Source organism: Neolamprologus multifasciatus, chromosome 19 (genome assembly GCF_963576455.1).
Source record: "Neolamprologus multifasciatus chromosome 19, fNeoMul1.2, whole genome shotgun sequence".
Taxonomy (NCBI): Eukaryota; Metazoa; Chordata; class Actinopteri; order Cichliformes; family Cichlidae; genus Neolamprologus; species Neolamprologus multifasciatus.
In genome coordinates, this window is record NC_140457.1 from 5,630,931 (window position 1) to 5,657,361 (window position 26,431).

General features: G+C 41.1%; 2 protein-coding genes across 10 annotated transcripts in view; one reads left to right on the plus strand and one right to left on the minus strand.

Annotated features, from left to right (window-relative positions):
* Window positions 1-34: 34 nt before the first annotated feature.
* Window positions 35-4,417, minus strand: brms1la (BRMS1 like transcriptional repressor a). Of its 3 annotated transcripts, none has more exons than XM_085144034.1 (9): window positions 4,260-4,417; window positions 3,131-3,292; window positions 2,815-2,905; window positions 2,594-2,721; window positions 1,584-1,663; window positions 1,282-1,378; window positions 1,073-1,162; window positions 872-936; window positions 35-490 (listed from the first exon to the last, which is right to left on the minus strand). In XM_085144034.1, exons 2-9 carry the CDS (start codon window positions 3,267-3,269, stop codon window positions 392-394), a joined length of 789 nt encoding a protein of 262 aa, XP_085000160.1. In that variant the 5' UTR covers window positions 3,270-3,292; window positions 4,260-4,417; the 3' UTR covers window positions 35-391. The 3 variants fall into 3 exon arrangements, with proteins under 3 accessions (XP_085000160.1, XP_085000161.1, XP_085000162.1); XM_085144035.1 differs by having other exon boundaries at window positions 4,267-4,415; XM_085144036.1 differs by having other exon boundaries at window positions 4,345-4,407.
* A 276-nt stretch (window positions 4,418-4,693) lies between these two features.
* Window positions 4,694-26,431, plus strand: part of ralgapa1 (Ral GTPase activating protein catalytic subunit alpha 1) — a 70,498-nt gene continuing 48,760 nt past the window's right edge. For 3 of the 7 annotated variants that reach the window (XM_085144009.1, XM_085144011.1, XM_085144014.1), the window contains exons 1-19: window positions 4,694-5,088; window positions 10,471-10,581; window positions 10,664-10,713; window positions 11,484-11,541; window positions 11,724-11,767; window positions 12,560-12,737; window positions 12,880-12,995; window positions 13,385-13,523; window positions 14,475-14,683; window positions 14,801-15,118; window positions 15,204-15,383; window positions 15,527-15,598; window positions 15,707-15,855; window positions 15,978-16,101; window positions 16,235-16,381; window positions 16,528-16,618; window positions 16,884-17,048; window positions 18,328-18,483; window positions 21,689-23,524. In XM_085144009.1, coding sequence (XP_085000135.1) covers window positions 4,983-5,088; window positions 10,471-10,581; window positions 10,664-10,713; window positions 11,484-11,541; window positions 11,724-11,767; window positions 12,560-12,737; window positions 12,880-12,995; window positions 13,385-13,523; window positions 14,475-14,683; window positions 14,801-15,118; window positions 15,204-15,383; window positions 15,527-15,598; window positions 15,707-15,855; window positions 15,978-16,101; window positions 16,235-16,381; window positions 16,528-16,618; window positions 16,884-17,048; window positions 18,328-18,483; window positions 21,689-23,524 — 4,249 coding nt within the window. In that variant the 5' untranslated portion in view covers window positions 4,694-4,982. The remainder of the gene's footprint in view (window positions 5,089-10,470; window positions 10,582-10,663; window positions 10,714-11,483; window positions 11,542-11,723; window positions 11,768-12,559; window positions 12,738-12,879; window positions 12,996-13,384; window positions 13,524-14,474; window positions 14,684-14,800; window positions 15,119-15,203; window positions 15,384-15,526; window positions 15,599-15,706; window positions 15,856-15,977; window positions 16,102-16,234; window positions 16,382-16,527; window positions 16,619-16,883; window positions 17,049-18,327; window positions 18,484-21,688; window positions 23,525-26,431) is intronic. The other 4 variants (XM_085144010.1, XM_085144015.1, XM_085144013.1 and 1 more) reach the window with 4 other exon arrangements.

Sequence of the window (26,431 nt, forward strand, 5' to 3'; positions counted from 1 at the left end):
TTTCATAACATTTAACATGAGATGTTTGTTTTAATTGTTGTGGTTTTCTTAAACTACAAAAACCTGTGTCGGCTGAAACCGTCTACAGAGCCTGAGTGTGAAATAAAGCAGCAATACCCAAACATACGAGCGGCGATCAATAATGCTTCCGTTCCTGTTTATCTATTAAAGTCATGATGGTTGGCAGGAGAGGCAGCTTGACCAATCATCTCACAGACAGGTGGAATCACTGTCAGCTGAGAAGTGCAGAAGATTCTGGGAAGACTGAGAAATGTCCTGCTGTGTGCGATTTTATGACCGCAGACCTGAATGCCACCATGTGTCATGTAGAGTTTTCCGTGTCGGAGGTCCTTGAGGTGTTTTTTCCTATGTGGCTGCTTGTGTGGGTGTCTCAGCAGTTTAGAATGGGCCTGCTTCTGTCAGGTCTGAATGGGAACGCAGAGCTCTCAGAGTCAGATCTCCCTTTGTGAGGCCCGAGCGTAGCCACGGCCTGGGTGAACACACACATGATTGTTAAATGTTGCCTAAACACACAATAAACCGCCACAAAGAGACAAAGATAAGAGGATTTTCCCATTTCTGAATTTTGTGCCTCCTCATCCTCCTGCCTGTGACTTGAAAATCAATCTCAGTACATATTAGATCTCTTAATTCCTAAAATGCTTCTGGAGGAGAGGGACATACTTTGTAGACAGTTGTTGCTTCAATTTCTCAAGGTGAAAACTGATGAGGATCCAGGTGTGCCACATGTCACATTATGAAAAGATGGCTCACAAGCAAGAGCCTCAGGAGAAGAGGCAAGAAAAAGGAATCAGGAATACACAACCTGAGAAATAAGAAAGAGGGTGGAGTCCTGCCCATTAACACATACCTTCCTGATCGCGGTCCAGTCCTCTAGGATGTCCAGATCTGGTAGCATGTAGACAATATATGGACGTAAGCAGAGTTAAGGACAGTGACTGACTGCTAGAGCAGGGATGAAATGTAATCAGACACATGGCTACAGCACAAGTAGTTAAGTTATTGAGGAGTAGAATCATTATGAGCAAGAGTAAAGACATTAGAAGGATATCAGACACCACCGACGGGCGTCTCCTCTTCTTATCCGGACTTAAAGCATCTCGCCTCTTCTTCCTTCCTGACAGCTCATCGTTCCACAGCTCTGACAGAAAAATAAAAACAAAAACTCAAATACTTTGTCTTTGCATTCATTGTAACGTGACTTCACGTATATGGTGGGAGGGTACAAACGTAATCAAAAAACGTGAATGACTGTGTTACCTGATGTAATATCAATGCTGTGCCTGTCCTCCTCTAGTCGTCGGATTTTCTCCTCCAGCTCATTCTGCACTGTATCAAACAGCAGCAGCTTCTCACTCTGCACACACAGAGTCAAAATAACACATAAAACATATAATCATACACACAGACTGGCTCAATTCAGTTTTATTTATAAAGCGCCAAATCACAGCAGTAATCACCTCAAAGCCCTTTATAATAATACAGAGAAAACAACTGCATTACCACATATCTGAATAAATAAAAAATAGTTTGGAATATTAAACTGAAACTGTGTGTCCAACCTCCCAGTGTTGACATGCTGCCTGGATCTCACAGTCGTACTTGTTCTTCACAGACTCCAAGCACAACTCTCTGTAGATACCTGCCAAAGACGGAGAGAGACACAATATCCGAATGAATAAAGAGATCAGTGTGTCACAGAACTTGTGCTATTACTAATACCACCTTTATTTGAAAGGGCGTGTCAAAAAAAACTTGTTTTTGCACGTTCCGAGTAATGACACAATCTCTGTGCTTTCTAACTAAACCTGGGCCAGCGCTTTTTCCCAAGAGTCTGTTTAAGAGGTCCTAAAACACCACTTCAGTGCTGAGGCCAGATGCAAACAGCAAAATTCAAATTCACACGATGTGGAGAAACCACATTGTGTGGTTTCTCACAGTGGGGATTTTGCACATGAGGATTGCTCCACATTTCCATACTGTGTCTTAGATAGCATGCAAAAACTGGCTAATATAAATCTTTACATAGTTAATAGTTGATATAAAAGAAAATTCTGAATGGATGCTATGTATATTTAAATTAAGCTACATCTTGCCAGCAGTCTGATATGCACCAATGCACAGGTTATTGATTAAACACACCAACAGCAGTCTTCCTTAGTAGAATGCTGCTTGTTACTAATTTGTTGCAGGATGGACTTGCATTATCCGCTAGATGTATTTTGCCTTTGTGTACTTTAGACAGCGTTTCCTACAGCCACCTACAGCCATACAGTCACTGACCATGTTTGATTAAATAAATACTGTTCACTCCTGGATTTTAAATTGAAAACAACACATTGGCTTACACACTTTTTCTGTAATTAAAAAAAATGGCACACAAAATGTGTTTCTGCAAACATGTCACTTTTAATTCATGTTACTAGGTTACATGTCAACTTTCTGCAAATGCAAAGCAGGCAACTCAACACCCTGCTGCACAAACTGCAACTCTACCATAAGGCATTGCACAGCTGGCTACATAAACAACGAATGCGAGTGTGATGTGAAGGTGTCTATGCGTTTAAGTTACCTGCCACCTTGGTGCGGACCTGCATGTTCTCCAGGAGTACTGCCAGAGGCTCCAGATATTCTGCCGCCCGGCCAGCCTCCACCTCTGCCAGCTTGCTGTTAACCTGACTGAGACGCTCACGATACAACCTGTACACAGATGCAGGAGTAAATATGGATGCAACTCACTGTTATATTACTTTCCTAAAACAACTCCCATTTGAAGCAAAGAGTCAGTCTTACTGGTCTTTGAGATCAGTGAATTGCTTCTCCAAGTTGCACATTTCATCCAGACACTCCATCCTTCTCCGCTCACAGTCCTCCTCATCCATTTCTAGAACAGCATAAAACAAACACACCTTTGGTTTGAAACTAGTCTTTGATGGAAGAAGGGAGCAACTCGGTGGCTATGTAAGCAAGCTCTGCTGAGTAGGAATATAATAATATTCAGTTGTGCTTTGTCAACTTTGTAAAATCTGATTGATTCACTCAAGTATTCATTTTTAATGACAGCTGTACAGGAATGTTCTGCTCATTTCCTGTGGCCAGTGTTTCTCACCTGAGCTGTCTCCATCCTCAGAGACAGACGAAGTGTCAGAGTCCTCCTCCTCTGAGCTTGATGCCTCCTGCTCATGTTCCTCCGCCTCCATCTCCTCAGCTGTACTCTCCTTTTTCTCCCGGTCACGGTGCAATGGCATGGCGGCAACTCTGCGTCAGGTTACTGGTGTGGGACAGAAACATAGCCAGGTTGTTTTGGCAGTTGCACGTACAATATTCAATTATTTGTTAGGCAGCAGAACTCCTATATTTTACTGATGGTAGTCACTCTCTTCTTCACCTCTTTTGTACACTGTTCATTGCTCTGGATGGTTGACCCTGGTATTTAAACTCATGTCCCCTCCCTACCTCGCCTCCTTGCTGTTTCACTGTTACACCTCCCTCACCATGACCACACACTTCTCTTCCACCTCTGACTTCCTCATGAAGTACCGCAGTTCCTTTCTTCACATCCTACCATATGTTTTCTCTAGATTATTTAAAACACTAAGGGAAATTACAAATCAGCATGCCACAACTAGTAGGTTGATTAAAACGTTAATAGTTCAGTTGCTGCTCTGATTGATGCGCTCATCCTGAATTAATTAAATATTACTAACAAATGTATTGCTAAAGAACATCAACTGTTTTTCCCGCTGATAAAATTATATAACTTCTTAACTTAGAATTATTTCTGGGTTTTTAGTTTGATTACGTCCTTCATATATCCAACGATCGTTGATCAACCAGGTGATGTTTTTTTGCCTCACATTTACCTGTGTAATATTCATCTTAACTAAAGAAGCTAATAATGTGGGATATTCGTTTATACTGTTCGTAGTGAACGACTTCTCATACACATTTTTCTTCAGTTAACTGTTTTCAATGGTGGAACTTGAAAAGTATCCTCAAGGTGTTTGAATATTATATACAATAATCGTACACATGATTTTATTGCTTATGCTAGTTTATTCGCTAAGTGCTCCCTAGCTTAGCTTTTGAAATTATTAAATTATTCAAAACAAACAATACACGACAGCAGTATTAGCATTCCGTTAGCACGTTAGCAAGAGAATATAGTTAAGTAGCAAGAAAAACTATCACGGCTTAATTACGAATATATACAAACAAGCAAGCTTTAACTGACTCACGTCTTACAAGATAGGTGGTACTTTGCAGGATGTGTTGGGGAAAAATGTTTTCGGAGAGAAAAAAAGTAAAAACTTCTCGTTATACCTCAGTTACGATTACACTCGTGTGCTCCAGCTAAGCTAAAAACAAATCTCCGCAGGACGCCTTTATTTGTTTTGGGAATTGTAGTTTTCTTTATCTAGAATAGTCGAATGAATAGAGGACCATTGTGGAAGCTTAAACTACATTACCCATGTTTCACCGCTCTAGCTTGAGGCGGAGAGTTCGAACAGGATCCTGCACATTTAAAACATTAAAAGATTAAAAATCCATGTATGTCCAAAGTATGTAAGATCTGTGTGATATTTATGACAAACGGGATAGAAATTTTGCTTATTACTGTGGCATTTTTGCGTTGAATTTATCTGCTATCTATTATTTTGTTTTCCCTCCTCCCCTCCTCCGCCATGATGTTTTCTAACTAAGCAGCTAGTGACTGTTGTGGAGAAGGGAGGTGCAATGGATGGATGCGTTGCCCCGCTACGCTGTACATATTTGTCTTAGTTTAAAGAGAATGAGTTTCTCTGATATTTTTTTACCCGTAGAAATACTCCACGCTGTTGCGGAGGGCTGCTAATGCTCCGGGAGACACGCTTTTCGTTATAGTTTGAAGATTAGCTGGCTACACAGGCTAGCTCCTCCTTGCTGTCTACCATCGCATTCTTGCGTCTCCTGCCTCAGGAATGTTTTCCAAAAAACCTCATGGGGACGTTAAAAAATCCACACAGAAAGTGCTGGACCCAAAGAAGGACGTGCTGACGAGGCTCAAGCATCTCAGAATAGTCATAGGTGAGTTTGAAAGCATTATTAAAGGGCGAACAGCTTAGCTTCTAGATTTCAGTTTACTGCCTTGGTGCATGCCACACCAAACTCAAGTCAGAAAATCTCCAAGTTCAAACTTGACTTGATTGTAGAGAGACACGCCGGATTTCTTTTCACAAACCAGAACACAGAAGAATATTGTGAAATTGTCTCATTAATTCGGCATCATGTCCGTTGTCTTTCATCAAACATTTTGTAAGGTTATATTATTTTTCCTGAATTGTTTATCTCTGAAGTCATAGTTTCTCCCCCTTTTACCGTCAGAATGATGGATATGTAACTCTCAATATACAAAGTGAATTTTAAAGGAGCCTGGCTGCTTCTGCTGTCGAGTTAAAAGGGAAGCTTTAAGGCTGTTATTTAGATTGATTGTTTAGCAATACCATTGCATCGTCAGATTTATGAATGGAGTTTGGCATGGGGTGTTTGGATAAAATAAAATCAGGTGTGATGCGCGTTGAACATCTAAACAACCTCAGTGATGCTTCAGGCCATTTGCCAGGCTTCTCTGGTTGCTGCAGGGGCGTGCCTGTGTGAGTTTTGGGAAAAGGCCTGATGTGTGAGAAATGCTGAATGTTTTCTTAACATGTGTTAAGATGTATTGCAACACAACACCACATTCAGGGTTATGAATGCGTGGGAGAATAAAGGAAGATAGCAGGGTATTAAAGTGATGGATGAGTGTCTTTCACTGACTTACTCCCACACCGACCAGAGAGGGAAATAGCCTCTACTATTTCCTCTCTGTGTCCAGTACAGTAGCTCGGCTTCCTGTTTCTATTGTAAAAGTTACTGGTGTCTGTGTTTGTGTATGTGTGAGCAAGACAGAAAAGGAAAGGGGTGTGCCCCCTCCCTGTTCTCTATTGGGAACACAGGACCATGATAAGAGGCTGAGACACAAACACACTTGAAGTGAAATGGTCTGAAAGGAAGCAGATGACTGAATAATGGCTAAAGACATGTTTTGCAGTCTAAGTTGCCATATGAAATGAAGAAAGTGGTTTTTATTTGCACAACATTGAAGAATTGTTAACTGCAGCAGTTAAGTATTTGTTCATGTTGTTCCAGCCGTTGTGGGAAGCAGACAGGAGCACTAAGACTCTTGAGCAATTTTTAGGTTTTCAAAACTGGTCACACCTATTATGGCATAATGAGTAAAAGGAGCTGTTGCACTGCTATGCAATCAGGTTAATAAGCAACTGTTCCCAAATCCCTTTTGGCTTTCTTCATTCCAGACCCCCTTCCCTTTACATAAACGAGCTTTATTTAAAAAAGAAACCTGGTGATAAACTCCTCAGTTAAAACCAGTTGTTCTACTATTCTAATAACTTAACTACAGATGAACAGATGTTTACTGTGAGTTAAGGAGTGGTCCAGTCAGACTTTCTCATACAATGCAAGAAACAGTGTTCAGATTATTCCAGATTATCCTCAGAGTGAGTCATGAGTGATTTTTTTTAAAATGTATTTGTTATTTTTTACTCGTGTCTTGATGAAGAAAGTTTTGTTTGTTTCATTTTATTCAAATCGATAAAAACTTTTCTCTGTTTAAAAGTCCAAAAAGGATGTCCAGATGATGTTGAAAGTTTGATTTTTCACAAAATGTAGTTAAATGGACAAAATCAGATTTAACTTGCAGTGTACTGTGCAAATATCCCGAGCCACTGCCCCTTTCTTTATATTTTGCTTTTTTGTATTTTTTTCTAAATTTGGTCCTGAGGTAAAGTTTTGCAGGCTTTCTAAAGGTCTTTCAAAGTTGTTGTTTTTTTGTTTTGTTTTCTTTTGTTTTTTAAAATTGGCTGCTTTTTCACCCATTTTCAGTCCAGTCTTTGTTCCTGGTCATTTTCATATTATGGTTAATGTCACTTAAAACTGACCTGCAAACCTTCAAGCATTACAAAGGGTACTTAACTCGTGGGCAAAAGACCTGCAACTGACAAATAAAGGCTATCTCATCTCATCATCTCATCTCATAACTCAAGGGATGAACAAAACAGAAAACTTGGCAAAGAACCAATTTTAAATTGTATCTGTAACAAAAACACATCATTTCTTCACATTTCTCAAGTCAAAGCTATAAAAATGCCAAAGATAACACAATTTTACAGACTTGTAATAGGTGTTTGGATCAGTTCATCTGCTGTGTCCAAAAGCCTGATTAGAAGTCAGCTCAGTGGAAGGGTGGGTGTTAAGAAGCCAACTGAAAATCAGCTGCAACAGGTCTGATGGTGTGATGAATCCAAATTTTTTTTATTTTTGCTTCAAGTCATTGTCATTAAGTATTCAGGAGGTCAGGAAAGATGTACAACAATGAGCTTCTGTAGCCATCTGGAAAACATGATGGAGGCTGTGTCATGTTGATAAATAATAAACACAGAAAGGTGCCATCAGATCCACCATTGGATTGGCAACAGCAGGAAATCATACCTGGATAGAAAAACACACAAATAAACATTATCAGTCATGGATTGGCCTCCCAAAAGCCTGGACCTCAACATTATTGAACCACTGTGGGATCATCTAAAGGTAGCCAACATCCGAAGAAGAGCTTTGAACGTCTGTCAAGAAGTCTGCAGAACTATTCCTAAAGGCTACTTAAAGAAGTTACAAGAAAGCTGCCTCAGAGCGTTCAGACTGTGTTTAAGAATAAAGGTGGTCGTGCCAATGTTGACTTTCAAGCTCATTAAGATTCTGCAAACATTCAAACAATGCGTTGACTATCCAACTAGGAGTAATGCATGAACGATAACTTAACAAGCAGCGTGGAGAATTAAAGTTTAGACAGACTGGGAAAAATATTAACTTGAAGCTGCATTGCTTGGTGCTCCATCACACATTAACTGATGTCCTTAACTTGTGCAGCCACTTTACAGTCTGTAGTAAGAATCTGTAAGCAGGCTTTGGAAACACTACATGAAAATCACAGTTAATGTTATTTACCTTTACTTAAGGTAATGAGTCTGTATGGCATTACTTAACAGAAGCATTTTTGTTATACAAATGTTTTTAAGGAAATAGAATGGTTCCTAAAAGCTGATTTTGTTTATTTGTTTTAATATGCCATTTAATTGCCATACATTGCAAGGAAAATTCTTAATTAAAAAAACAATTCCTAGAGCCATACATGCCTGCATAAATGATTAAAGAGAATATTGTACAAATATGTCGTTACATTCATGAATATAAGGGTTTGTCTTTCCAGATACAGATTTTGGAGACACTAATTTGGAGTTTCATCAGGAAGGGTGTCAGGGGTAAAACTCTGCCAAATCAAACAAGCCGCCCCACCCACTGTGGCGACTGCCTTGAATAAGGAAGCAGCCAAAAGTGGGTTTGTCCTGTATATGGAAATTTCTGGGACAATCAAAAAGGTGTTGGCCTTCCACTGAAGCAAAATCACAAGGACTGATTTAAAACAGTTTTACTCAAGCATAAAATTCATTTTTGTTTGTAAAACAGCCAAAAATATCAGCAACATGCTTAAACTTCTGTTCTGTCCACTAACAAACGAAGGCCTGTTATGAGTTAACACAAGTAATTTTTTCAGTTCTGTTTTTGCTTGTTTAGCGAACTCAAGCTTTAACATTTTGCACTGTAGACCTGCACCACTGAATTAAGAAAAAATATTATTTATGAACATGTTGTCTGTTTCAAGAATTCGTGAATTCACCATAATGATGCTGTGCGTCTTACAACTGTGTTATTGAGCTTAATGAACAACTTCTGAGAAGGTCACTTCTTTGCAGGATCCTCAGTGGGTCATCTGGTGTTAAATTATGGGGCACAGAGGGTAGAAGTTTTATCGTGTGTTATCCATAGTGAAAATATATCCCTGCTGTTTGAATCAGATGAAACAGCTGAAAAGACTCTGCATCATTTGCTAAGAGATTCAGAGTCACACCACAGCCTTTTTAAAACTTGTGGTGTGTTTCGGTTTTGCTTTTTAGGCCATGGGGACCAGTTCGTGTTTGTGCATGACCTTCAGCCACAGTGGTGGTTGTGTTTCAATATGAGTGTGTTTAAACCAGTGTGTTTGTGTGTGTGTCTCTTTCAACTGCTGCCATTAATGGTGAGGTGCAAAACACATCAAGTAAACTTCCTTATCCTTGAAAAGAGACTGTTTGCATGACAAACTGAGCTGCCGGTTGTTTTTACAGCTTCTTTACATAACACGGGTATATTTAGATCGCCCATATATGGTGGTAGGGTTATTTTATTTAAATATGCTTCCTGTGAAGAAGAGTGAGAATTGTCCTGTCACCACTGTGTTTTCTCCATTTAAGCATGAATTTTGACTTGTAGTTGAGTTGATTTGTGTTTGTATTTCATGTGTAAAGGTTTAAGAGGCTTTACAGGGGTGTACAATAGACAAAAGAAACAAGCATAGGAAAGCTAATTTAAAACAAAATCACACAGAAGTGATACAGTGCACATACAGGCTGATATTGATAACACAAATGTTCTCTGTATCTGTGGTGTGTTTGATCACTAATGTGGCTGAACCTGCTGGTTAGTACCCCTCTGCAGCGGTACTATAAAAAGCACCATTTCCTGTTACCATCATAAACCAACAACACAAGTTAAACGGACAATTTTTAAAAAAAACAAGTGTCTCTTTATGGTTTTCTGGTAATCAGTAGAGTTTCCTTTGGTGACATTTTAGGTCAACTATTCCAGAGATTTGGGAAATAAACAAGAAAAGCTCCAACCCCAGTTTGTCTCTGAGGAATACAGGATGTCTTAGTTTGACAGGCACGTGTGAGTGTGAGTTGTGACAAAAAGATAGTTGTGAAGCATTTTATATTTTGGACTATTTAATACTATTTAATATCTGTTTTAAAATCAGATACTTGAAGCCAGTGTCCTATAAGACTTGTTATTCCCCAGTTATTAGTTATTCACAGAGTCAAAGTAAAAAGAAAATCTCTGATTTCTTAAACTAGAGGGGTCGAGTTGAAGATGCACATGTGATGTTTTGTTTGTACAGAGGTGGGATTGTTAAGACGAATATCCAGGTCTTGTGAGTGTGTGATGTTTGGTTAATGTCTGTGTAGGTTCTCTGTCATCCAAGTCATGTTAGTCTAAGGAGCTTGGAAAGAAAGCGACTGGATTTTTTAAAAGTTTGTTGAAGATGTTTCAGGCTTCTTCAGTTCTACAAAAAAGAAGAATGAAGAAGCCTCTTGGATGAGAGATTAAATGTGTTTAAGAAAATGTAAAGTTACATTCATGTTAATGGGTGTAAACGCTGAAGCAGATGTAGGGGACTTTATTGCGTTTAAATTTTTTCCTATACTCCTGAATGTGTATGTTCGTTGACCCTCTGATCCTTTTGTACCGTTTATTTTTTAGAAAATGCGGAGCCGGCCGAGCTGAAGCAATTCTTCGACCTGAACTATTCTCATATCTACTATGTTTTCTTTGAGAATTTTGTCACCATTGAGGTCAGCCTCAAGCAAAAAGGTAAGTATTACAGGTGGTATAAAATGTTGGTTTAACGGGTTAGGGTATTGTAGGCATAAATAAATGATTCTTTGTTTTTCAGGTCATAAATCTCAGAGGGAAGAGCTGGACTCGATCCTCTTCATCTTTGAGGTATTTGAAACCTTACAGATCTTTAGATTATAAGTATCGTACAGTTTGAGGATATGTCACATTTGGACTTGCATGTCGTTGCCAGAATCTTAAAGCTAACTGTTATATGTGGGATATTTTTTCTACAACATTCAGTTCTACGAAGCCGACTTCAAAATGTCGGGGTTGAGGTCCTCTGTCCACACTCTGTCCTGAAATAAATAACAGGGCAGAGTGTGGCTGCATGGTGGATCCCTGACATTTTAATAAACCACAGAGGTGTTTGTGCTTCCAAAGGCTCGGCCTCTCTGTTGGTATTCTCGATGGATGCCATAACACTGGCTATCATTCCACTGAATAAAAGACACTGGCATGTGGTGCTTAGCATAGCCAGGATAAGATAGCTGTGTGTGTCTGTATGTGTCTGTATGTGTGTGTGTGTTACTGACCTCCGTTTGCCCCTCAACATATTTTCAATTCAGAGCAGGGCTGGGCAGAGCACATTTCCAGTGAGAATTAAGATAAAGGAAAATGCTTAATGCTGATTTTCTTGAAGAACTTTGGCTAGACAATAAACAGTTGATTGATTAGTTACATTGTGATATTAACTTTAAATAATACCATAAGAGTGCAACTATGTAATGAAAACATAGCAACAATTTTTCCATTATTCCATTGCATGAATCCAGTGAGAAATCAACCAGCCAACCGGCGAATTCATCAATGAATGGGCAATATCTATAATATAGCAAGACTCACTCTTAACGTGAATCTCTTTTTCATTTATTTAGAAAATACTTCAGCTCCTACCCGAGAGAATCCAGAGCCGATGGCAGTTCCACAGCATTGGTAACTCACTTTTAACCAGTATTTTACACTGTGGCCACTCACACGGTTACTCCATATGTAATGTTGAATCTCAAACAGCCTCTCAAAGCATCTTAGTGCCTCTGGCAACTTCTTGAGTTCAAAGAGAGGTAAGTGTAGCTGTGCACTGCAGGTGATGAAGCTGACATGCCTTTCTCTTTCAGGGCTGATTCTGAAGAAGCTGCTGCACACTGGGAACTCTCTGAAGGTACTGCTCAGTGATTCAGTGAAACTGCTTTACCTGTCAGTCATGGCTCTTGATCCAGAGTCCACAGGACTGGATAGTCCTATGGACCTAGAATCTTTTTTGCAACGTTGCCTCAGTTCATTGAGTTTTGTTGGGCATTCATTTATGCACAGCTCTCTTAAGGTGCCACCACAGCATGTCAGTTGCGTTGAGAGCTGGACTTTTATGGCCTTAGCTGTCAGACTGGTGGCCTCACATTTGACTCTAGAATATTTTGTTTTTTTCACACTTTTCCATAATGTTGTATTCATTTTATTTGGATTTTTGTTCCCAAAGATCATTTATTTATTTATTTAACTTTTTACTTATTCGTGTCATGTTTTACTTACTTGAGTTCCTTTTTATAACTTAAACTATTTTGCTGTAGCTTTGCTTTTGGCTTTTGTAACTTTGGGGATAAATGAAGCATATCGTCTTATAACCATTAGCTAGCTTTGCTTTCTTTCACTGTGTTGATGTGGATTCAGTGTCTTTTTTTGTAGAAAACTTGATAATTTTGCTATATTGTATTAAATGTTTTTAATACTATTTAATACTATACTACTATGTTATTTCTTATACTGTAAATATTCCAATGTATAATATAAATGCCAGAGAAGTAAATAGTCAGGCTGGCTATCATTAAATGCACAATTTTTAAATGCTAAATGGATTAATGAACTAAATGAGTAATTCCAAGTTAATTGTATTGCCATACTTTGCTAAGCATCCCCCCCCGTCCTCTCTTTTTTTTGTTTGTTTTTGTTATTGTAGATCCGCCGTGAAGGTGTGCGCTTGTTCCTGTTATGGATGCAGGCCTTACAGAGTAATGCAGAACGTGAGCAGCTCTGCATGTTTGCCTGTTTGATTCCTGGATTCCCGGCTCCGCTCTGCCACGGGACCCCACGGACCCTGGATACTCTAATCAACCCACCACTCAGTTTGACAGAGAGTTAGTCTTATCAACACACACTCTCAAACACAGTGCATTAGACTCATAGATACATTACTTCTTTTTTTTGCACCTCTAATATATTAAAGATATTTCGCAGCCTTTAATGTCATACCATACTCTGTTCTTTTCCTCTCTGCAGCTCAGGTGACTCCAGAAGAGATCACTCCACTTGTTCCTCCCCAGTCAGGTGATAAGAACCAGGAAGATCTCACTGCCTACTTCCTAGAAGCTCTACTGAAATACATGGTAAACCAGGTATTATCTTGATTCTTTACTAACACAGTTAACACAGCATAACTACACATGTTGCAGAGCCTTACTAATGCAACTCACGCTAAAAGCATGGGAGAAACCGGGTTTTGGGTGCATCACTCACTGATTTGGTTGTGGCCACATCTGACGGTGAATTAAGTATTGATCTAATTCCTTACTGGAATCATTAACCCCTAAAATACAAATTGCATCCCCTGTTGCCACACAGTAACTTGGCGCTTGTATTTCCTCTGCTTGCTGCCATCACACACTGATAACATTTTTCCCCAAAACAATGGTGCTCTTCTCTGCTTGACCCTATTCTGCTCTCCGTGCGACACAGGCTTGGTTGTCTGTCTGTCTAACTGTGTGTTTATGTTTCTATCAAACAGGCAAAGTCTCTAGAGTGGCGGTGTAAAGAGAACCATGAACGTGGCTTCAGTTTCCTCTTTGGTCATTTCAGGAAGTTTTACCTTCCTCACATCTTTCCCAACTTCTCCATGGAAACCAGCCTCTACAGCCCCATGCTGGGTTAGTACTACTAAGTCACTTATCCTCGATGCACGAAGGAGCGTTTCCGCAGGTCCTTCCTCCCTGCAGCTGTTAGACTGTACAATCAGAACTGCTCCCAACAAACATAGATGTTTACATCAATGCTGTAACTGCAATAAGTTAATTAACCGATTCGCACTACAACCTGGTTTGCCTCTTACCTGTAGTTATTTTTATTTAATTTAATAACTGTACAGTACTCTGTTTATAGTAACCATTGTCCTTAATGTAAATATGTAAGAAAAATTGTGTATGTTTCTGTTCAGTGTCCTGTGTACTGTTTGTTTGTATATGTGTCTTTTTGGCTGCTGTTACAACCAAATTTCCCCTTGTGGGACAATTAAATGATTATTCTATTCTATTCTATTCTATTCTATTCTATTCTATTCTAATTTAGATCTACTAAATAAGCTTATTTAACCAAAGAAACATTTATTTATTCATTTATTTGTGATGTGTACTGGGGAAAACAATGACCCTTCAATTTAGGCAAGAGGGAGCCAAATCTGGAGCGGAGTAATGATAAATGAACTCATGTTTTGGTCTTTCTAAACACTTAAAGCACTTTTATGGTACTAGCTGCATTCACCAATTCACACACACATTACACCAATGGACATTCGGCATGGACTGCCAGGCCTCCAGTTAATTAAGGATCTTCTCTACCTACTAAAACTTACAAACATTGCTGGATGTTACAGTAGAACTCTGCTTTGACAGTCTCACCCGGAAGGATGCTGTGTTGTAAGCGCTGTCCTTTTCTGAGAAGACTGGTGTTTGTTCCACACTGTGCTGCTTTTATTAGCTATGCAACATGACCGTGTTGTGTTCACTTTGTGCACAACAAGAACAGACTCAAAACTCGGTGATCGTACCTCATAATTAATCCTGCGCCCCTTAAATATATATTCCTCTCTCCGTCATCCATAGATGTGCCTCCTATGCGTTCTAAGCCGTACTACAGTGTTGTGCGCAGAGAGCAGGACAGCGGCGAAACGCTGTATTGCACTAAGGAAAGTTTCCTTCAGGCTCGAGTTGTCTTTATCCGCTGGCTGGTTTCCTTCTGGCTCGAGCCACGCCCCAACACACATACCCACATCCCAGGAACAGAGGGAGAGAATGTCCCCAAGAACATACAGGTAAGTGTGAGCACATTATTATGCATCACTTGGTTCTTGTGTTTTAACTGCTCAATTTGCAGAAGCAAATGCGAACGATTTTAAAATACCTCTGACCCTGTCTCTGCTTACCTTCAGCGAGCAGCAGCTGGATTTGCAGCTCGCTCCACAGGCAGCTCAGAGGACAGCGGTGGGGGAGGGATTCGATCTGACAGCCACCTTGAAACAAGCGGAAGCTCAAGTGGGCCAGGAGGAGGAAGCATGGGGCTCTCCGGAGGTGCAGGGACCGAACCTGAACAGAGCCACTCGAACACATCTACACTGACAGAGAGAGAGCCCAGCTCCTCCTCACTCTGCTCCATGGATGAAGAGCAGCTGACAGACATGGAGGTGGTGAGAAGAGTGCTGACCAGCTCCAGAACCAACGTCAACTTCATCACAGAGATCTTTCGACAGGTTAAGGAAAAATGGTTATTTATCATAAAGTGAGAACAGTTTCCTTGTATCTTTCTTGACATGTTCATATTCCCGGTTGCTGCAGGCGTTTCTTCTTCCCATGTGCGAGGCAGCGGCAATGCGAAAGGTGGTCCGAGTTTACCAGGAGTGGATCTCCATGGAAGACAAACCAGTTTTCATGAAGGAGCCAGAGCAGGGCCCTTATCCTATAGTCACTGCCACAAGTATGGATACAGGCTCGCAATTCGGAGACAAAGATGATGAGGTGAGAAATTTTGTGAAATCAGTCATGTAATTAGCTGAAATACTCAGGTAAAGGTTCTGTACATTAGCAGCCAACAAGTTTCAGTAATCAAGACCAGCTTGAGGTAAATAGAAGTGTTTATTTTTGTACTTTCTTTTTTTAAGGGAATGAATAAAGTGATTGACAGTGAATTATTGGAATACAGTGTTCATGCTGGAGTTCAAACTACACTACAGGTATGTTCTCACACACAAAAACTGCCAAACTTCCACAATCTTGGTGTTATTTCTTAAATATTTCTTGTGGTTTTGATTGCCTTTCTTCCGTCTCTGTCTCCTCTACAGGTGTTTATCACCCACTCCTCTAACGTTTTCCTGCTGGAACCAGCCAACGACATTAAGATCCTTTTGGAGGAGCATGTCGATATGTGCAAGCGAGTCCTGAACATCTACCGCAGCCTTGTCATGCATGAAACCATGGACCAGAAGACATGGTAAAAACACAAACAGCAGCGTAAAATGCCATCTAATTACATTTGTGTCCTCTCAACTACCTGCTGTTTCTGATTAAAGAAGAAGAACCGTTTAGCTTTAACCAGTGTTCCTGAATTTGTAGGGAGCAGATCTTGCTGGTTTTGCTGAGGGTGACAGAGTCAGTAATGAAAAGGCCTCCATCCATCATGCCTCAGGGCAAGAAGAACAACACATTGTCGGGCAGGTTAGCTGGACCCATCTTTCAGGTACGTTATAATAATGTCATCATCTAAAAGACTTCTATATTTCAATATTATATAATCATGTGTTTTAATATGTTACCACACTCTCGGGTTGCCAGCATGACTTATTTTACTTCATCCTTCTCTTTCTGTACAGACACTGATAGTAGCCTGGATTAAAGGCAACTTAAACGTCTACATAAGCAGAGAGCTGTGGGATGACCTCCTCTCTGTCCTCTCCTCCCTAACCTGCTGGGAGGAGCTGGTCACTGAATGGTCACTGACCATGGAGACGCTTACAAAGGTACTGAACAGGGACCACATATACCTCCACTCTGCTATTAATATAACTAGATAAATTCAGTTCAACACTTATCCAAGTCCTCCAACTGTTACCACCTAAAACAGTGTGGTTAAAGGTTAAAGCTTTGTTATGTCTCTGTGTCTTAGGTTTTGGCAAGGAACCTGTACAGTGTCGATCTGAATGAGCTGCCTCTCGACAAGCTCAGTGAACAAAAACAGAAGAAACATAAAGGAAAAGGTGAGTCACTTTTACCGACCTTCAAAAGACATGTGACTTCCTAAGAGCTGGAACACAGCTGGCTGATTGTCACATCACACTGCTGGAACCAAATGCAGCTCTGGAATATGAATTAGTCTGTTCATGTATTATTTTTTGACTGCAAAAAACTGAGGTCACAGAAAAACTACAAGTAATTTGTAAATTTAGCAGATTTCTAGATGTAAATAGCACACATGTTATCAGCTCAGTTCACCGAGAAGTCATTCCTCTGTTCTTACAACAGGTATTGGTCCGGAGAGCCAGCGGCAGGTTGTCGATCGTTCCTTCTCTAAAGGCTGGAGCAGAGACCAACCAGGCCAGGCAGCCGCCATGAGACAGCGAAGCGCCACCACCGCTGGGTCACCAGGCATCGAAAAAGCTCGCAGTATTGTCCGGCAGAAGACTGTAGGTCAGTATGCCCTCTTCCTACAACTCTGCTCCCTTTGAATGTAAATGTTCATAGCACTGACTCCCAGAATTTGTCTATGCATACTTTGGAGAAATAACTAGCATGCTGTCTTTCCTCAGTAGATTTTGGATACCGTCACGCTCTTCTCAAGTCAGTTTTGTTTGATTTAATGTCTCTCCTCTGCTTCCCTCCTCCTGCCCATCTGTCAGTCTGACAGGAAGCTGTGGCATATGCTCACTACCATTCCTCTCTGGAGTCATGTTTATGGAAAATCTTTAGCTGTGGCCATTAGTATGAAAGATGTAGTTGCAGCAATGCTTGAATAGGTTTAGTATCAGCTGAGATGATGAATAAAACAAATCCGAAAATCAAGTTGGGACTTGTTGGGGATTGATTTTCAGCTCTAAATACCCCAATTAAAAATTGTAACTGTGATGCCAAAAATTTGAGTAGTACTATTAAATATTTGATAAAATATTTGTCTCTTTTGGTAGAGAATTTTTTTAACCTTGAACTCCATATTTAATGCTGTTTCCTCCTTTTTTAAGCTATATTACCACAGATGTTTCGAACGTGAATACACGCAGCCAGCCGGTTTGCATAATCTCACTGTTATGCATTACGATAAAGACGGTTATGCTCCAGTTGTGGTGACCTGTTGCAGAAAACAATTGTATTACTGTGAATGCCAGAGTAGATTGAAACTAACCACAACAAAGGGCGTTCCTCCACACTCTGCAGGGATTGAAGGTTTGGTTCCAGAAGGGTCTCTACAACCGGATTAGTTTAGGATATTTTCTTGAATGTCAACATGATGATTCCCATTTTCATTTAATTTTATGTAGCGTTCCTGTTTGTTCTGGGCTTATGAGGAGACTTGAGCTGCAGAACTCCCACCACCTCTCTCACTCTCTCACTCACCAACTTTCCTGCAAAACTAACCCTGTCTCACCCCTCCCTCACCTTCCCTTCCCGTCTCTGTCCCTCCATGCCCATCATGGAACCCACCTTTTCAATAGCATCCTGTCACTTGTCTCTCGTTCCACTAATTTCCTGTCCTTATCTCCAAGCTGTGTTTCTATGCTTTTGTCTTATTTACTAAACGTATTCACTTGCTCTCTCTTTCTATTATCTTCATTTTTTATGTACTTTCTTCCACTTCTCCTTCCTCACTCACCTCTTAACCTTTATCTATACTTTTTTTCCTCTTTTTTGTATTTTTCCCTTTTCTGTCCCACACTCTTCCTCTCTTCTGTTTCTCTTCTTCCCACTTCCTCAGCCCTGCGTAGCTGTTCTACGGGGGATTCTCTGCTGTCCTCAGCCTTTATCCGCAGTGCTAAGAGTGCTCCTGCTCTGGCTCCGCCTCTTCCTGTCCTCCTCCACCACCACCACCACCACCACCCTTTACTACCCCCCCTTGCCGACCAGCTGGCAGGTACACACTCTTTGCACTACCTGTCTGCCTGCCTGCTGCCTGCCTGCCTGCCTGGATTAGTCGTCTACACAGACTGAAACTCTGCCTGTTGTCTTGTCTCTGAATATTTCTCTTTTCTTGTTTGTTTGTTATCACTGGAGCAGCAGTTTTTATCTGCTCCATCAGCAATCATTGACCCCATTCCCAGTTCAACTGCAACTTGGCTAATCTTAAAAGCTGTTGATCAGCAGTGCGCAAAATTTGCATGTTGCAAGTGTAGATCTCTGAATTCTTCATTTCATCATTTAACAAGCAAATTGTTTCTCAAATACGGTCTTTGTTCAGTAAAATGTCAAAAGATGGCCTAAAATGATTATTTGCAAGATGCAAAAGGAGCATATTTTTGTAAAACCGAAAGATATTCCCAAATCATATACTATCATATACAACAATTAAATAAAATACAAAGATCTTCCACTGGAAGAACAGAGGTGCTTAAAGGTCTTTTTTTTTTTTATCAGACTTAATGTTTTCAAGGAGGTATGCAGAGGTTTCTTTACATCTTTAAAGGAAGAATCACATTGTTAAGTTAAATTACGAACTTTCTTTTTCTGTAAAGAGTAAAAAAGGAGCTGATTGGGTCTTTCAGCTAATCAGCTGACAGATTATAGGTGGCGTAACATGAGCTACCTCTCTAGTGACTCTCCTTTTTCTGATGTCTTGGGCTGCACTTGTGCTAGTGCTAGTTCTGGTTCTGCTCTGCAGATGGTGAGAATCCTTCGTCCACCTGCTGAAGTTTGTGGTTACAGAGGTTAGTGACAGCTCACAAAGCAGACAGCAGAAGGACAGCCAGTGCAGCTGATTGATATTGAGGAGTACCTCAGCAGTAACCTATCCAGGGAGCCAACTGAGAGAAGACTTGAGGGGAGTAGGGCAGAAACTGAACATTAAAGTATGAGCAACAAGTACATAGCCTTGTTTCTCAGATAGAAAAAACTCGAAAAAAAAACACTGAAGTGCTGATATGCTTTGCCAGGTGTTAGTACATCTGGCAGTCACCCAGATGATCAAGTATGTGTGTTGGAATCACTCAACTGTGATTGTATTTGTAGGATGTGTTAAATAATCACCTCAATATATACAGATCAGGCGTAACATTGATTGCCTGCCTAATATTGTGTTGGTTCACCTTTTGCTGTCAACTCTTACCTGTAGGGGCACGCGCTCCGTATTGTTGTGCTCCTCAAACCATTCCTGAACCATTTTTGCTTTGTGAAAGAGACCACAGCCATCAGGGAGTACTGTTTCCACAAAAGAGTGTGCATGGTCTGCAACAGTGCTTAGGTAGATGGTATGTATCCAAGTAAAATCCACATGGATGGCAGGCCCCAGAGTTTCCCAGCAGAAAATCGCCCAAAACATTACACTGCCACTGCTGGCTTGCCGTCTTCGCGTAGTGCATCCTGGCAGTAGGTGTTCCCCAGGTAAACAACAGACAGGCGCACCCATCTATGCGATATAAAAGAAACCGGAGTCGTCAGGCCAGGTCACCTTTCAGTGGTGGGCAGGGGTCAGCTTGGCCACCCTGACTGGTCTGCAGTTCTGTAGCCACACATAGAAGAAACTGTGATGCACTGTGTATTCTGGCACCTTTCTATCAGAACCAGCATTAAATTTTTCATTGCTTTGAGCTACAGCGGTTCATCCATTGGATCAGTCAGTGTTATAATGTTATGCCTGATCAATGTATGTCTTCAGCAGCGTGCTAAAATGCTATTTTAAACACGCCTGCATATGTAAACTAGAACTAGTTTATATATGCATATTTATTATATAAATCGAATTCATGCTGGGCCAGCCAGTAGTGAACAAAGATGTATGTCATTTTGAGTCTGTGTTGCAAACATTTCACTTAGACTTTAGATGTAAGTGGGATTTGCTTTTCTTGTTGTACACCGGTTTGCATGAAACTCGACATACCTGTTTTCTTTGTTACTTGCTTATCATCTTGCTTGCCTGCCTGCCCGCCTATTAACCTGCACCTTACTCTTATCTGCCTGCACACACATTTGTCTTCGAGGTCTTTCCATTAACTCTACGTATTTGCATTTTTCTCTGCCTGTTATAAGTCACTTTATTTCTCTACCTTTCTTCTTGATCCTCTCACCAATTTTTAGTGTAAAATTTCATATGATTTGCTTTATTCTTGCAGTGGCTTTCGCTTGGACAGCTCTCCTTTCTCTTTAGTATGAGAGGATGATGACTCGCATATCATTTTTGTTGTTTTTAGTGTGTCTGTGTGTGGTGGTCACTAATGGATGGTTATTGTGCAAGAGAGAAAACCCACTGAAATAATTCTAAATGGAAACCTAAGGGGAATTTATGTGACATTAAACATGATGGTTGTACAACATAGCTTGCTCTTGCAAGTGCACAACAGCCAAACTGGGAAGCAGTCAGCTGTGTTGCTGCATTGTTGCAAGCGAAATGGTGTATAGTATAAGATATGAGTAGAAAGAGATTTTTACATAAATGATTTTGATCTTGTCCATCTTTTTTATCTTCTTAAAATCAAATTCCAGCTTCATATTCATGCCACCAAACTATGCTAGTTCAGATTTATCCTTATTTATCTTATCCTGGGCCTTACTGAAATTCTCCTAAGTTTGTTCTCTGTCTGAAGCAATATCTCTTAGCACGTAGGTTGGGCTTCTGTGCTCACAGGCAGAGCTATGTGCCTGAGATAGTCATATTAGGGAATTATCTACTCTCTTTAAAATCATCTTGAGCCAAACATAGAAAAAAACTGTTCTGAAGCCAGACCTTTTGACTCGGGGAGTCTATTTGTTCATAGTTCACAGTTTAAAATTTATTTAATAATAATATTTATGAAGATGTAACAACCAAACAGTCAGCATTCAGGCATTTATCCAATGTTTTTCTTTTTCTTTTTCTACTAAAACAAGGTAAAAAAGGTCATGGTTAGCACCAGTAGTAGCTTGATAAATAGCCAAACATGTTTGCTATGAATACATTTTGTTTTTGTAAGCAACGTCAGTGAGTACAATCTGATAAAGAACCAGACTTTAGATAACTTCTGCCTAATGCATTTTTTCAGATCTGTGTGTGTGCGTGTGTGTGTGCACGTGCACATGCCTGCATGCACAGTTTTTAATGTGTCTCCTCCCCTTTATGCTCCAGCTAATGCCACTCCTTTTCCTTCCAGACCTCGAGGATCCACCAATCACACTGACATCCCGCACGTCTCGGATGCGCCACTCATCCCAGAGCGACGAGACTCCTCCCATCTCCTGTTCTGAGGTCTTCCATGGTGGGGCTTGTGATGTGGATACCCCAGCCCCATCCTCCCTGGCAAGGAGCAGCAGTGCCTCTGACATCATGGAGCCTTTCATCGCAGAGCGGGTCAAAGGTGAAGATCCCCAGAGGGATCCAAATTTGATCCCAAATCCTTCTCCCCATCACCACCACCACTCCACAACTTCTTCCTTACTCGTAACCAACAGCCACGCAGCTCAGCCACCCTCACAGTCCCTCACCTTCTCTTCTCCCACCCCTTTTGCCTTCTCCAATGGTGCTGTTTCCTCGTCCTCAGAGGTAAAAGATGATGGTAGTGTGTGCGATCAATTCTGGCACCAAAGTGTCTCTCGAAGCCGAGGTTCTAGTTCCGATTGGGTGAGTGACTGGGACTCAGCCTTCGCCTTTCAACCTGAAAAGGAAGCTGATGGAGATGAGGGGGAAACTGGGGAAGATGATTTATTCTCTTCTATTAGGGACTACCTCATTAACAAAGAAGCTGAGAGGAAGGGCGAGGCAGGCGAGAAAGATAGTCCCGGTCGAGCGGTAGAAAACAGCGTTGCTTTACCCGCACTCGTGCAAACAGGGTTGGCAAGAACACAGTTAGAAAACAGAGGGCAGCTCGGTGAAGCAAAGCAGGTGGTAAGGGAGGACAGACAGGTAAGTAAATCAGTGAGACATAGCAGTGTGGATTCTATCGAGGAGAATGAGGCAGAGCAGCCGAGTATCTATGAGTGCTTGGAGCTGCAGTGTCAGTGGCCATCACCCAGTGCTAAGGTGGGCTCTAGTTTAGAAAGAACTACTGCTGAAAAGAAGGTCGTGGGAGGAAATAGTGGAAAGGCAACAGTATTGGAAGGGAAATATGACTTGTGGGGTGATACAGAAGAGAAACAAGATGATAAAGAAATGGCAGCAAATGACAAGTCCAGTTTAATTAGGCAAGATACTACTGTGGGTGAAGGTAGCAGTGAATCAGTTCCCCAAACTTCAGAACCCACTAAGACCAAGATGTCCCGTAGTAGCACTAAGAGGCATCATTCTGGGGGTGTCCATGTCAGTTTCCGGCCCTCAACTGAATCTGTCCAGTTCCATAACCCTCTTGAAAATAAGGAGGCCCACTGGAAAGCCCGGCTACGCCGGCTCAGTCACTTCCACACACACAGCCACTCGGCTGGAGAGAGGCCCGGGGTTGGAGCTGGGGCAGGGTCAGGGGGGAAGCTGGGAACAGGGGGTTCAGGTAAGTTTGGCTCTGTGGCTGTTATCAGCCATAGAACAGGCGTACATGAGAAATTAGCATCTGGGACTATAACGGATAGCAGTGGGACAGGGGGCACAGCAGGCCTGGAAACCCGGTCTGGGACTGGAGGGGACAAAGACAAGCAGCATGCTGGATCCTGTGTGGGATCCAGTCATGGCCCAGAGGTTCACTCTGAGGTGTTGTCAAGCAGTTCAGGTTCCTCAGGAGTGCGCGGACGTTTAGGACGTTCCGCCTTGCGATCTAGAGCCTCCCGCTCCCGCTCCCAGGAGCCAGGGAGCACTGCCTCACGGCACCACCAGGGGGCTCTTCTTGGCGGTGTTTATAAGACTGTGGTTCACGCTCTGTCGTCCAAGCCTCGGCCCCAAGGTCAGGGGTCATCCCAAGGCTCGTCGCCGCAGCGGCAGGCCCGGGCCACCATGGGTGATGCATCACTCAGGGATCTCTACTCCCATGTCCTGGGCTACTTTGGACGAAAGACGACTACGCCAGGTGAGGATCGCAACGAACGAAGTTCTCACAAAGGAAACAGCTGTGGAAAGACAAATACTCACCACCACACAAACACCAGCAACTTTCTTTTCCTTTTTGGCTGTTTTTTTTTCTTTTTTAACTGGTTTGTTATGATGGAATGACATTTTTGGCTGAAACTCATCATCTTGCTGCTGGACTGAAATTCAAACTCCCTGTTGATGTGTTTCCTCTTGAACGTAGCCCCTCCTCCAGCCTGCCTCTTATCAAGGACCCTCACCCTCCTACTTCCCATGCCTTTCCACTTCTCTAGTTCAAAAGCTCCCTCCCTCCTTCTCCTTTCTGCTTTCTCTAAGGGTTTCGGGATTTTTAACCTTCTCACCTCCTTACCCTGTTCTCCACCTCCATCCTCACCTTGATGTTGCATGCAGCCTCCTCGTGCCTCCTTCGCCTCCTCCCCCGGACTCCAGCCCTTCTTCAGCTCTACAGAAGGAAACTGATCTACAGACAAGCACAACTGTCTGTAGAAAAAGAAAACAGCTGACATACACTATACTATTGAGGAAGATCCCAGATGTTTTGTAGCACTTTCAGACTTTGGTTCATTGTTGTCAATCAAGAAATATCAGTGATTTTACAAATTGAGTGTAAGCATTTAGCTGTAGTTCATTCTCACACCACTAGAGTGCAGCATAAGACCCTTTGATAAATTGATTGTAGTAATCTAGACAGAATTTGAATGAATATAAAAAGGTATGCACTTTCAAATTGGTAATGGTTATTTGCCTTGCACACTGCCACAGCCTTTATCAGCTATGCTGAATGGTTAAGGGCACATTTGAATCAGCAGCACAAATGCCACCTTTTTCTGTTCATTCTAATCCTTGGTGCAGAAGTGAGGCTATTTTACCTTCGGGTTTGGATTTTTGATAAGAGCACAATGATTCATCACCTGAATCTGTCTTGATGTGGAGTTACTGTTGCAAAACCACTTTTTAAAATCATGTTCTTACATTATTCAGGAGTATTGCATGGCAGCTTGTGTCAAATAATATACTTGTTTGGTTTGTCTACTAATGTTCCAGGTGTTTGAGGCCTGCATTATTTATTTGTTTATTTTTTTATTTAATTGTTTTTATTACAGTAAGGAAGAAATTGCATTTTAGTGTAAATAAGCATTCACGGTTTCACCTGGTACTTTTTATACCAGATATTATATGCTGTGGCTGGTTAAACTCAGATTGATGGTGCTTTTGCATAATCCATGAGCACAAGTGGCGCCCTTGTGCCACTTGACCACACTCTTTTATGGTTCGCTTGTGCAGAATTTGCATGACTGAACTGAGTCCGCGAGAATGAGCTTGTGCAGTTATTGTAAACTCTCCACACTGAAGTCCTTAAAAAAGGGCTTTATTAGGTCTAGTGTGTTGCATCATTGTTACTGTATTTGTCCATTCACAGCAGCTGGTTCTTTACTGAACTGCAGCATGAGTGAGAGAAAGCTTGGAGTGCAGTGAGTCATTGGTAACTCTCCATGTAGAGTAATATATCCAGAGTTGTTTTTATTTATGGATCTCTTCGCTAAGAGTGTTGATCCAGTGGAGACAAGCTCATCCGTAGCTCTTACCTTATTAAGGTGATTTTGGTATCAGGTGCCAGACGACACACACTGCAATTGTTGAAATGACTCAACCGAATGGGCTGAACATGTGAAAAAAAAACAAACACTAGAGATGAGTTGTCAAGTCTGTCAGATGACATAGTCTGTGTAAGGTCAGCTAACAGCTTGTTTATGGTACTAATAGGGAATGCATTGTATATGTTAGCTTTAATGGTGCATTAATGAGACTAAAAACACTTTTCTTTTTCTTTCCATTTTGTGTTGCTATTGGTGATGTCATGGCAAATAACCATTACAGTAAAATATTATTTAACATCTGGGCAAGGGCACATGTCTGTATAACACACTAATTTTGCTTTTGAGTATTCAGGAATGATATCTGTAAGGTTTTGATAGAAGCAACATTAAGTTTACTTAAGTTCTCTCCGTACTATCACAGCCACAGTATTCTGATCCTGCTTAAATTTTTATGGTTGCGCTTACGTTACCTACTGCAGAGGTGGAGCAGATGATGTGTTTGGGTGATGTACAAGTGTACCTGCAGGGTAATCCCTTTTGAATGTTTCTTGTTCGGTGGTAAATTCTGTGTTAAATGTGGCACAGTAAATAATTTGGTTGTGGATTAAGCTTTATTGATGAAATAACTGGTATTCAGGGGTAGAAGCAACCAACTCATGCTGTCTTCTGTCAGCCACAGGTGCAGACATTAAATATTAGTTAGTTAATACTGAAAGCAGCAGATTTAATCCCATCTGACTTTGGGTTGGAGAGATGCACTCTATCAGAATTTATAAACTCCCACTGGTCGCTATCTTTGTATCCAAGCTAACAGCAGTATAACTCATAGTAACATAACTGCACTAATGTGGGCCTGTGGTATGCTGCTTGTTTGGAGCTAACAGTGTTATACTCTCTCTTGCTCTGTCTGCATGGTGTGTATTAACTCCTGCATTGCTTTCCTGGTGGTTATTGATGCACCTGCTATTGTGGCTTTTCTTTGTTATTTAAAACTGTATTTTTTAAATATTCAGGCCTACAGTATACACACACATCAGGACTGCTCTTAAATCATCAATTTTACCAGTTACTAGTTTGTTTTAGTGATATTGTGACATTTCAGTGTAACATCTGATCACTGTGCTTTAAATAGTGCTTTTAATGCTCTGTCGGCAATGTTGGGATTACTGTTTCCTGATCAAAAACAAAATGTCACCATATCTTTGATTTTTAGATGTTTACAAAGATTATCAACAAGTCAGACCTGATGATAGTCATGTTACACAATTCCTTATTTCTTGGTATGTCTA

Bases quoted from the DNA above. Each gene is read 5' to 3' on its own strand.
- brms1la (XM_085144034.1), bottom strand. From the start codon at position 3,269: ATGCCATTGCACCGTGACCGGGAGAAAAAGGAGAGTACAGCTGAGGAG. The intron at 2,722-2,814 runs GTAAGACTGACT...ATCTGTGTACAG, and splicing joins TTCACTGATCTCAAAGACCA to GTTGTATCGTGAGCGTCTCA. The intron at 937-1,072 runs ATATCCTTCTAA...AACTCTGCTTAC, and splicing joins ACGCCCGTCGGTGGTGTCTG to GTCCATATATTGTCTACATG.